The sequence below is a fragment of the Melopsittacus undulatus genome, chromosome Z, assembly GCF_012275295.1.
Source record: "Melopsittacus undulatus isolate bMelUnd1 chromosome Z, bMelUnd1.mat.Z, whole genome shotgun sequence".
NCBI lineage: Eukaryota > Metazoa > Chordata > Aves > Psittaciformes > Psittaculidae > Melopsittacus > Melopsittacus undulatus.
The window spans coordinates 23,770,349-23,782,993 of NC_047557.1; the positions used below are offsets into that span (position 1 = coordinate 23,770,349).

The 12,645-nt window shown below is 39.8% G+C and overlaps 1 protein-coding gene across 3 annotated transcripts in view; it reads left to right on the forward strand.

The window, feature by feature from the left end:
* Positions 1-7,683, forward strand: part of PIK3R1 (phosphoinositide-3-kinase regulatory subunit 1) — a 60,692-nt gene extending 53,009 nt beyond the window's left edge. For 2 of the 3 annotated variants that reach the window (XM_005151901.3, XM_005151900.2), the window contains exons 8-10: positions 46-114; positions 2,482-2,652; positions 3,117-3,306. In XM_005151901.3, the coding sequence (XP_005151958.1) occupies positions 46-114; positions 2,482-2,652; positions 3,117-3,306 (430 nt within the window). Of the gene's footprint in view, positions 1-45; positions 115-2,481; positions 2,653-3,116 lie in introns of all 3 variants that reach the window. The other variant, XM_034072687.1, reaches the window with a different exon arrangement.
* Positions 7,684-12,645: the final 4,962 nt, after the last annotated feature.

Genomic DNA, 12,645 nt, shown 5'->3' on the forward strand with positions numbered 1-12,645 from the left:
TCTCTGACAAAAAAATAAATAATTTTATTTGCAATTACTGACCAGGTGGCTGACTCAAAAAGGTGTTCGTCAAAAGAAGTTGAATGAATGGCTTGGAAATGAAAATACAGAAGAGTGAGTATTAAAAGATTTAAGTGTTTCTGGTATTCCAAATCGTCTTATGTTAAAGTGAGATTAAGCGTATTTAATTCCTGAACCACAAAGCGGAAATCTTAAGCCTAGGTCTCCTGTAACAGTGCATACTGTTAAAACATGGCAGGCCTGTATAATGCAAGTATTAGAAAGGATTCTGTCTCGCACCGTACTCTTCATTATTCAGGGAAGTACATAATCAAGTTACTATAGCAAAGCACTGTAGTGTAACCTGTGTCTTTATTCTTACCAGAAAAATAAAGGTCATAAGGTGTTAGTGTCTTATAGAGATGCCATATGGATGGATAAATTGTTAGAAGGTCTCTGAGCCATGGGGTCAGCTTGAAGGCTTTTTCCAGCCTTCAAACATTGGTATCATGGCGCTATCTAGTATAGTTACCCACATTAGTGTATCACATTGCTATTGGATGTGATAAAACTGTATAAACTGAAGAGTGGTCCTTCTCTGGTTTTGTGGTCTAATTAATTTTTTTGGGAAATGGCAGGATAGTATTCTGACATTTCAAGCAATTCAGTTTACTATAGGTTCTGACAGGTGCTTGGCTAATGAGTATGTTTCACTTCATTCCTGAGAAAAAAGCAAAAAGCATCTAGGTGGTGTGAATGTAGACCAAATTTAAACAAAAGCAGTCCACAAAATAATATCAGAAGTATAGTAACAGTGAAGAATGAACAAGTAGAAAAATTAGAAAAAAAAAGTTGTCTTGAGTAATATTCATATCAACATTTTCTGCCTGTATAGTTTCTTGTGCATGCCTTTCACAATGCCTGGCTGAACACATAGCAAAAGCAGCAGACTGACAATGACTCTTCAGTTGATTACATTCTAGCCTTGTCCACATCTGTTTTATTTTGTCGTGGTTTATTGAATCTCCTACTGTTATGCTGGAAATTGTGCATCTCTGCTCTGGCTGTACTGGTAGAAGCAGGGGATAAAAATGGTATACATGTTTTAAAGCCATATTTTTTACTCAGTCTTTCCACGGCTCAAAGATGATATGATGGAGTATATGTAGGCACCTGTTTCCAGTGGTATTCCCATCACTTTAAACAGTAGACAAAGAACAATGCCAGGCCATGGTTTTAGTGTAACATTTAAACAGTAAGTGTAACTGTTTAAAGAAAACCTTCCTTTCATCTCACTCTATGACTCTCCTTGCCAGTGAGTCTGGTAAGTGCTCAGGTTTCTGCTGGAAAATGAAACTTTCAAATTATTACTTTCTTCCTAAAGTTGTAATGCAGTGAAATATCAATATTTTACTTTGAGCAGCAGGTAAAACAGGAAACTCTTGTCTGTATGCTCTGTTTGCAAGTAGAGCCATTGCTGAATGCATTTGAATGTCATGCGTGACAAAAGAGTATACAATGGGATAAGAGGCCTAGAAAGAGTATAGGTCTCTCTAGGGACCTTCTTGTCATCTGAAACAAAAGTTCATTCTTATGTGAGAGTTTGTGTAGACTACTTTGAGAATCTTCAGAAAGACAGAACTGAAGATGAGTGAGAAGTCATGTTTTCTTAGATCAAAGAAAACTGATTAAAAAACTATAATAATACCTTAGCCAAGCACAGAATGATTGCAAGCTGAGCAGGAGAGGCAAGGCACACCAGTGCAGGCTGCTGGGGGAGTGGGGAGCTCTGGGACTGCAGAATATCAAGGTGATTGTCCACAAAACTGAACCAGAGACATCTTTCATGGTGGGCTTTACCTCAGAGGGTTCTTTATAAATCCAAATCATGTTTGTAGTTGGCTGTTTTGGTAGAGAAGGCCCTATATTATATGCTCTTGTCATAGTCTAGTAATAAGTTGAGAGATAGCACTCTACTCTTCCACCCTTTCCACAAAGCCATCTCCTATATAAATAATCAATCTGTCTACCTGTGCAACTGCTCATAGCTTTCCCAAGCAGCAGCTGTTGTTGATACATTCCATGATTTTTCACTTCTGACCAAATGTTCTGATCTTTGGAAATAAAGCTGACTCAGAGGGGATTGATTTTGTTGGGCTTGCTATTTACCAAAACAGTTAGCCATAGTAGCCGTACTGGCAAACTTGCAGCAGATCCTGAAATGTAACACAGCATCCTTTTATATACTTCCTAAGATTTACATGAGTGTTTTTAAAGGAAGCAAGAGCCAGAATTTATATTTTATTTTTATGCAGTGGTTTGAACAGTGGTTTAGTTGGTTTACATCCGTAATTTTACCAGGAAGATATTCTAGTAACCACTGACTTTTTTTTTTTAAAGTAGTATGAAATGGGGACTACTTAATTCATGGATTTTGCTCTGCTGTTTGTTTCACAAACACATTTTGTCCTGTTTCAACAGCCAATACTCTATGGTAGAAGATGATGAGGACTTGCCTCATCATGATGAGAGAACATGGAATGTGGGAAATATCAATAGAAGCCAAGCTGAAAATCTGCTGCGGGGAAAACGAGATGGAACATTCCTTGTTCGAGAGAGCAGCAAACAAGGCTGCTATGCCTGCTCTGTTGTGTACGTACCCTAATTTGTGAATGATGTAACCAACATTTGAGGCACCTACCATGAGATGGGGACACATAGACAATTTGAATATGCTTGGATCCCACTAGACCTTTGGGCTCAGCAGCTCACTAGCAAGTCCTGAGGCCATCTTTATTGCTGCTCCATTTCTTTCACAGCTCAAACCTGTGCAACTCCCACAGATGAGCCTCATGCAAAAGAAGGGAAACCAAAGCATGGATGCATTCCTTTCTGTGCAGCTGATAAATCCTGCCTGTCTCCTCCCTCTCTAAGCTAACACAACATCTGGGAATTTGGGTTAAACCTAGGCTTTTACCATTATCCTACCACAGAATACAGGAATTTTATGTACTGACTAGCATCTTAAAATTTATTGCCAGTACCTTATTTTCTAGTTTAACTTTACTGACAAACCAAAAAACATTTGTTTTCTGATTATTTTTTTTCCTCTTTAGGGTGGATGGAGAAGTAAAGCACTGTGTGATAAATAAAACACCTACTGGATACGGATTTGCCGAGCCGTATAACTTGTACAGCTCACTCAAAGAACTGGTGCTACATTATCAACACACATCACTTGTGCAGCACAATGACTCTCTCAATGTCACACTAGCCTACCCAGTATATGCACAGCAGAGGCGATGAAGATCTTAATACTCTGGGTTGTTTGGGTTTTTTCTGTAGAAAAGATTTGACAACATCGAGGCCTCTGGAGAGAAAAGGCTCCTTTCAGCCTTACTCAAGAATTTGAGCTGCAGTATCAAAGCTGTCTGTCTTCAGATGGGACTAGAGCTTTCTTTCACAACTGCAGTGGGAGAAATCACAGTACTAAGCTGTGAATGTATGTTTCTAATCTGAAGTGCTTTTTTTTTAATTAAGAAAAGAAAAACACAAGAGAGAGAAATCCAAACCTGATCTCCCTGCAGGGACATAGAGGCCTTTAAGCTTGGTGCTTGTTTACGACCACTTCTGAAGCTTTACCAGCTAGAACATTGGATTCTCCAGACACAAGGTATAAGAGGTCTTTGTCATTTGATTAGTGGAATTTTCATGGTCACAGCCTGGCTTGGATTTAGTGTTGCTGCACTCAGTGGATCCAGACACACAGCGTTGTGGATGTTTTGGTTTCTGGTGAATGATATGTAGCAGAATGGCACTTTCATTTCTAGGGACACTTTAAAAGGACTTCAATTATAGTATGTTGTTCCAAGTAATTGTAATAGCAAAGTGCCAGGAAGTGTTTTGTTTAGATGTTTTAAGAATACAAAACTGAAGAAAACGGGACTTTCAATGGCATACAATATATAATTATGTACATAGTATTGGATGACTAACTATCATGGATGGAAACTATCAATACCAAACTGCATCTCTTTTCCCTTTTCTGTTTGCTGAGAGCTAAATTCTTAGATCATGCTATGCAATACTGAATTTTCTTTAGGCTGTAGTCTTTTCTCAAGCATATCTACAGGTTAAGCTTGGTTCTCTTTCTTGCTTCCCTGTCCTCTTTTTCCTTTTGTTCTTTTGCCTGAATATATTTCCTGATGATTTTTTGTTACTCATTTTGTTGTTTGTTTTTTTGTTTGTTTTTTTTGTGTTGGGTTTGTTTGTTTGTTTGGGGTTTTTTGTGTTTGGGGTTTTTTTTCTTTTTTTTTTTAATGTACAGAAAACCAGCAACAGCTGGCTTCAGAATTAAAACTATGACATATTCTACAAGTTTCTTTGTATAGAATACTGAGCTACTAGCTCAAAGTTTTAAGAGTTAGTATTTTTTTTTGACTAAATATTTTGTTGGGCAGTGCCTGATAAGCTTCAAAGCTGCTTTATTCAATAAAAAAAATATGAACATTATTAAACATCACTGAGTCCAACAATATTGTTTCAGAGATATCTTTAGAATACGGTACCACGCTGTTTGCTTCTTAAAGCATTTTCAACTTCTGTCATGATTGTCTTTGTATTTGGAAGATGAAAAATTGTGTATCCTTCTCTGATAGCAATTGCAGAAAAACAGGGGATATTTAGCTATTGGAGAAGATAGTTTGGATCTTAGAATGATTCCATTTTTCACAGTAAATAAAAGACTTCTTGACCTACTGTGGCAGAATTTTTGTCAGCATGTAATGGTATTTTCATTTCATATGAAGGAACTTTCTCTAACCTGTTGCCTAGGTTTGATTTTTTGTATTAGTATTGTGAAAAAGAGACTCCCACCTTTGCTGATAATGTTTGGATACAACATGGAGATAATTAAGACTGGAAAATGTTTTTTAAATCATTAGGTTATCACATTTAACATTTTGGATTTATTTCCATTAATTCATAGGCTGATACCATATCAAAGTGAAGATTTTTATAATTTCCGGCACCAGAGAGTTGCAGAATCATGTTTGAGTTAAAGGAAATGAATACATGAATTCCACTAATGCAGACTTACTAAGAATTCTGGGATAATTCACTGTGGGTGGTCTGCAATGGTTGCTTACTGTCCTGACCACTGAGAAAATTCACACATTGCAAAATGTAATGAAGTTCAGAGAAATCTTGGAAATGTTCCAACTACATACGAATTTATTCTTCCCCAAGATGCATTACTATAAAAGAGAGTTGTACACACAATTAAAAGAGTAAGACCCATGGTGTTCTCTCATAATAGTTCTGGTTTAGAGATACATGTGTTTAGTTCAAAGTATCAGGTACTTATTAAGCTATTGAAAGTAATAAGAGGAAATTTGCCAGTCTCTGGTAGTTTTTATATTATTTTTAATTCTTTACATTATTCCTTCATTTCTGAAGCTGTAAAGCTTTTTATTTTATTTTGATTTTGTGCTTTTTTTTTTTGGTGGGGGGGTGGAAGTTGTCTTTGCTTCCCTATAGATGTGATTCCTGATACAAATTCTGGTAAGAAAGTAAGATTCAACCAACATTGGTGTTTCAGGATAGTCACAACTTCAAAATTATTCTGAATATTTTTTCTCAATAGAATTTTAGTCTTCATCCCTTCCTTTACTCATTCCATACTTTTCAGGACTGTAGAGTCATGTAAATTTGATTTACTAATAACTGGCTTTTACTATGAAAAGCACCATCAATTACTCTATCATGCCAGTTATACTGCTGGGCTTGAAGTTATAAATTAGTTCAATATACAACAGTTTAACACTTGTAGCAATCCAAGATACTCTTTTGACATATATTAATTTTTGAATGTTAAGTATTTTAAGAGTAAAATTGTATTTTTCTTCTCTATAAGCAAAATATATGTAATCTGAATTGATGTTTCACGTAGCATTTGTCAAGAAATTTTATCATAGTTAAGGCATTTGGATCTAATTTTCCTCATAGTAAGAAATCCTCTGCTATGTCAGTGGGCCTTATCCTTAGCATGCCCAGCCCAGTATGGAATATAACTTGTTCCTGTTGTGCTCTTCATCTGTGGTTGTAGCAGAGAAAAAAATAGTGTGTGTACAAATTTGGCACTTGCTTTTCTTGCACAAGCAACTATGAGAAATAAGCACTATGTTGTGGGGATGAGTGCTTAAGACTCTTATGGGGATATCCTGCCTACACAGGGTCTGTGCAATTTGCAAGGATCACTTACGCCCTCAGATTGGTTTGGGTGGGTTTTCTTTGGTACTTACATACTGCGTGGCATCTGCATTTCCCTCACTGCTTAATACACAGTGCTAAGTCCTGTCAAAGGCCCTGTCCACTGCAGAGTTGTTTGTCCTTAATGTACCATGTTGTTCACTCCAGTTTTGATTTGATCTCAGACAAATATATACAGAAAAAAAACCATGTGGGTATAACTGAAGAAACACATTGTTTTTCTGTATTTCTAATGACATATATTTTTTCCCATCCAATGTAATTCAAGGGTGGGATTTATTTGTTATGTTTTTTTGGTTTGGTGTACTTTTATTTTAAATCCCTGGGTTACACTGTACTGCAGCATCACTTTCACAAGGCCTTTGAAACGTATGAGACATAACACAAGAGAACCAAAACCAATAAGCAAAATTAGGAGTTTCTGATTTCCCTAAGTTTAAATTTGAATTGGCAGGTTTGGGGATATGTATCTGTGCATATGTGTGCACACTTGCTGTGTTTATGTATGAATAGATACCAATATAGGTGCATTTTCACCAAACGTGATTATTTTGCTGAATTCAGTAAGTGATATAATTGACTTTGTTTAAAGACACACGCACATGCACACTAGACCTTTGTGAGTGCAGCATGTTTCCAAATGCAGTTAGAAAACTGAGTTTCTGTGTTGTTGGATATTTTCTTAAAAAAAAAAAAAAAAAAGAAGCTTGTCTGTATGGTTCAGTTATCTGAGAAATCTTGTCAAGCAATCTGTAAAACCAAATCTTAAATTTTCTATTTGGTGTCAACTGTTCTGTAGTGAAGAAATGGCTTTGTCTTGTAATTGGCAATGAAATAATAATGCTTGGGAAAACATTCTGATGCTTCTAATGGGCAAAACTTCTGACGATTTTCACACAGTGCTTTTGCTATGCATGGTATTAAGTTGGGAAAGTGAATCCTGATAATATTTCTCTTCAGGGTCACTTTAGAAATGGGCAGCTCAAACCACAATGCCTCCCATAGGACAAGGTTCCAAAAGGCAATATTTGATACAGAATCATGTTGGATTTACTGCAGTTGAAGACTACAGTGGGCTGTGAGAGTTGGTAACATTGCATTATACTTGTCCTAATGAGATTGCATTAGCTGCCCAAGATGCTGCTACTTTTTTTTTTATTCTTGTTTTTAAAAATAAAGCTCTGTTCTGTTAAATGTCTTTAAAACATTAAGATTACTTTGTCTTTAAATGGTCTTTGAGGAGGTGGAGGGTAAAGTGGGTTGGAAATTGCCTTTTCAAGGCAACAGTGTGACAGCATGCCTCCTTGAAATTTCGTTCAAGCTATAGAGTTGATGGAGCTGTGTCTTGTTTTTAAGTTGCTTTAAAAATTGTACTAAGTCTTCAAGCTGAATAAAGGTTGTTTTGAAACTGCATTTCAGTTGTTGAGTCTTCAGTAGGGACTGAACTGTTTACCAGCATCCTTGGCCTACTTTTCCTGTCTATATATGGCCTACTTTGAAAATGAGGCCCAAATGCTCATATCATTAGAGCAAATTAGGGAGCAGATAATCTCAGCTGACTCACAGCCATCCTGTGAACTCAATGGAGTAGTTGAGTAGCTCCAAAGTAGTTTTGTGTCAAGCAGTGGTAAAATGACAGCACTCATCTGATACTCTTGCAAAAGCAGTACAATGATCTGTGATCTTTTTACACTACAGATGAAGTTCTGGTTCTTCTGAAATCAGTGTGAGTTTTGCTGCTGATTTCCATGAGGCCAGCCTACCAGCGTTTATAGCTAGAAGTCATTTACCGGCTTCATGGCTACATCTGTGAAAATCAACATGAGAATGAAGAAAAGGAGGGAGGATGGGACTGAGCAAGGCTGATTCTGAGAACTTTTTTCTTCCCATTGTTATTGGTATGTGTGATCTGACTTCTTCAAGCCTATTCATACCTTGCCTCAGGAGAGGCCCTTTTGGGAAGTCAGCCAACCACCCTGGAAGCAAGAAAGACCTTCATATTCCCATTCTGCCCAAGGTTTCCATTCCAAAATCTGCCCACACTTCACTTGCAGTAGTCACACAATACCCCCTGACTGAGGTACTCAGGCAACACAGGCTACAACATTGCCATTGGTCCTTACAGGTTCTCACAAGAAACTTAGATTGAAAGCTATTATTGTATTTTTAGCCCACTTAATAGAAAGTAGCTCTAGATCTCCAATGAACGTGTCTGTTGCAGTTTTTCTCGGCAAGCTGATTCTTTTAAACAGACACCAAGTTTATCTTGTTCCTGCTCCCTGAACCAGTGTTGAGCAACACAAATGATTCAGCAGCCATAGAGCTCAACATCTAAACATAAAGTTAGCTAGTTTATAAATCACGCATTGTCCGTCATCAGCTATTGAGAGAAATTAAGACTGGCTGATCATAATCAGCAGAACCCTGCTTTCTGCAGGTATCTTGCCTGTATCATACATTGTAGAGAAATCATTCTTAGCAGATTGGAAAAATAGTTTGCAAAAATGTCATTCTATTTTTGCTATCTGCAGACAAACACATCCCCACTTCCCCTTGCTGATCCCTTGCTAAGGCTCGGTGGTCATTTCTCATAGGAAATATTAAAAACTGCTTAAATTTCTCCTTGTGCAGTTGCAAGCGGGTGTGATAGGTTTAAAGGCTTGGGAATGTTCGTTGTGCATTTTTTCCTACCCAAACCACTCAACTTGTGTGAAGCCGTGTGTGAGTAACTTCACACAAATCCCTTTGTCTGAGCTGCGAGGCCAAAAAGGGAAGAGGAGATGTGAAAACTTTACACCGCTGCCTTCTCCAGGCTTCACTGTAGGGACAGGTGGCATCTGCTTCCCTCAGCCCCCAGCCCGAGCATCCCACCCCAGCCCCAGCACCCAGGTTCACACAGGGACTCTTTTGGGATGATCACATTTAGGATACACCTAACGTTTACCCCATGGGTCTGACACAACACAGGGGCCCTTGTTCAAAGGTGGACACTGAAAGTGGGAACCAGTGCGGTCCTGCCAGCACCCTGTTGGAAAGAAGGCTAAAAATAATCAATAGCGCTTTCCCTGCAGGAGGGCACATAGGGGATTGGCACTGGATGCGCTCCCTGTCAGACCTGGGCTGTACAAAAGGCACTAGGCCTCCCTCATCGCCTCTGGAACAACAGGAAGCGGAAACTGTGGGAGCGTTGTAGAGGACATGGTTCTGGTGCCTCTTTTTTATCCCTTTGAAGGACCTATGTCCTCAAATGCATAAGGTACCAAAAATAGAAACGGGAGGGACTTTCTGGGCAAACAGATGCATCGATCCACCACTATTCAAACTTTGGATAATCTTTGCAGGCACCAGCACTTTAACCTCTGAACAGTGATCAGATAACCAGAAATGTCCAGACACTTCTTTGAAAAGGCTGGTTTTTACCCATGGCTGCACCAGGCCATGTTCCCTGCCAGAGCAGCACTGCCAGGACATCTCTTGTGAGGTGTCCTTCGCTCTACAAAGAATTACCTTTACATACTAAAAAAAGAGGAGTTTAGAGCACTGATTTAAACATGTGCAAATATTGACAGGAGAAAAAAATTTAGCAGATAGCATACAAAAGGATTTAAAACTTGCCATCCTCAGGTCTTTGAACAAACAATATCGACAAAACCGAGCATAAATATAGTTAATTCAGCTGGTGGTCTCACCCATGTGTGTCTCATACTCCTAATTCCTTAGAAACTAGCCTGAGAAGAAAGATAATAAAATCATACCTTTGAGCATTTCTTCCTCAATAAATGGTTCTTTCCTACATGATTTACTTTATTTTTCCACAACTCTTGTGCCTGGTGCAAACGAAGCATTCTGCAAAAGTTGGTGCATCAATCCTTTCTGTTTAACTTTTCCATGTTGCAGTTACCCAAAGTATTCCAGCAGATTTGTCTATGGGGTGGACCTTGCCACAGGGAACTGCACGGCCGGTTTGTGTGACAGGGTGGTCCATCACACCTGCACATCCAGTACCTGCCTCAGTGCTTCTAACAGATGCAGGATTTCGTGTGCCCTCAGGCCTGTTATTGCACTCAGGGGAAGGAGGCGTAAGTTTTACCTGTCTAAAAGGTGGGTATAGCAGCTCTTAGCAGTTTGTATGCTGTGAGGCTGAATGGGACTAGAGACCTGAAAGAGCGTGACATAGAAGTATGAGAGGAATGCAAGTCCAGCAGCTGTCAGAGCCAGAGCTGGAGCAAGCCAGGCCATACCAAGGGGCAGAAGCAAAGGGAACAGGATTGCACCTCTCAGCACACCCTCTGGGCAGGAGCACAGACTGCTGGGGCTCCAGGCACCTCCCACCTTCCCTGTGAAATCCATGCAGGGTTATTATTCTATTGGGTAAAGACTGACAGTTACATACAGTGGCTGTTCGCGTGCTTAGTTAATTTGCAGCTTTTCCCTGACTGAGGAAGACACTGAGGCTGAACATTTTGAGATGGGATTCATCTCATATAATTTTAAGCACCTAAAAGAAAAGCTTGTCATCAAAGCCATCTGGTAAAGCTCCCTTCACAGAGAGAGCCAGGCAATTCCCCAGTGTGATTCACCCCACCTACCTCAGGCACTATTCTTAGGATGTGGTGAATCATGCTCTGGAGTCACTCCATTGACTGGAGGGGGAGCCCAGGCAAATGGCTTATGCTAGACATGCAACTTTAGAGTGGTTAAGGTTAGAGGAAATCTTTCTTTCCCCTGCTGATAGGCAGTTCAGTTTTAATCTTTCCAGCTGCTCACAGGCTTATAGATAAAGGGCTGGAAGTTCAGTTGGTTCATAAAATTTGGGTCTTTCACAATGATTGTGAACATGGCAGACAGGTTTAAAAGGATGCTCCCCAGATGTATTCTTGGAGCTGTAAAGCTGGACTCCACACAGAGAAATGCAGATAAGCGAGAATACCTGGATACTGCCAGCTTCTCTGCCTGCTCCAGGGCAAAAGCTGGCACTGACTTGAACCCAGCTTATCAGTGCCTTCCAATGGCCTGTCTGTATGAAAACCATCGGTGTGTCTTTTGGGGAATGACTTGGTCTCTTGCCAGCCATGTGATCAGCTGAAAAGACATGGTAGAAGAAGATGCTGCTGTTTTTTCGAAATGAGATCAGTTTTTTATTCACCACATCTGTATTTCCTTTCTTATCCAGGAAAAACTTAGGGAACTTGACTTTCTTTCCTTCCAATAGATCCATAGCCAGGAACACAGGGTAGGATATTGTGTCAGTGAAACTAAGATAGGAAGGACTTCAGTTGAATCACCTTCCAATTGTAATGAGCTCTACCTCAGGGCAGGAAAGCCCTGTGAAATCCCACATGCAACTACTACATGGAAAATTCAAGAAGGCCCTCTGATTCTGTGGAGTACAGGAGTATACACATACCTGCCCCAGTTAAACCAAAACTGTGAAGAATGCTGAGGGGTCTGCAGACTGCATTAACAGTTTTCCTGTCCATGGAATGGAAGATCAAGTGTTGTGTAGCCTCAGTGGCTATAGCAGACACAGTGACGGGTCAAAGGCAGGAACAACATTTTGGGCAGGAGCTTCACAAGACTTGAGATGAAAGATGAGAAGCTGTTAGGCAAACAGCTGTTGCTGAGCTGATAACAGGCAATGTAAACAAGACAGCCTTGGACTGTTGAACAACCCTTAGGCAGCAGGAGCCCTCAGGATATAGGATAAGATCCTCAGAGTGGGTTCACAGCATTACACCTCTTTATGGTAGGCACTGTAGGTATTCAGACAAAAGAGCAAAGCTCCTAGGTGAAGGCAGACTGACCCAGCAGGTGAACAAAATGTGCACAATCACACCTTTGCTGCGCTGTGAGCATTTCAGAGGTGATGAGAGGACAAACTGATAAAAAACAACAACAAAAAAGCAAACTGGTGTGCAAACACCATTGAATTATGTCGATGTTTCAAAATGTCTTTACCTTCATTACCAATAACTGTTATTAAAACTGAAATCGTGTCATAGTCTGTCCATTTCTCACTGTAATCTCTGCACACACAGAAGAACAAGCTCTCACCCATGTCTCTGCAGTGGAGAAAATGCCTCTTATCTGGCTGGGACACATGGGCTGCCAGCAGGGTGGGGCCAGAGGCTGGACCCAAGTGGCCTTCCTTTAGCCACTTGGGTGCTTGTGCACTCTTCTGGCCAGCTGTATGTGACAGCTCCTGGCCAAGGATGGCTAAACAGCCATTTCCAGAGGATGGGAACAGAGAGGAAGGGTCTTGGTAAGAATTCTGTTCACAAGAACTTTTATTTTGGTGTTGCATACAGAAAAGCACATCTTCTATTAAGATAAAGGAAGCTCCTTTACTAGGGAAGGTGGTTAGCTGTGGCAATT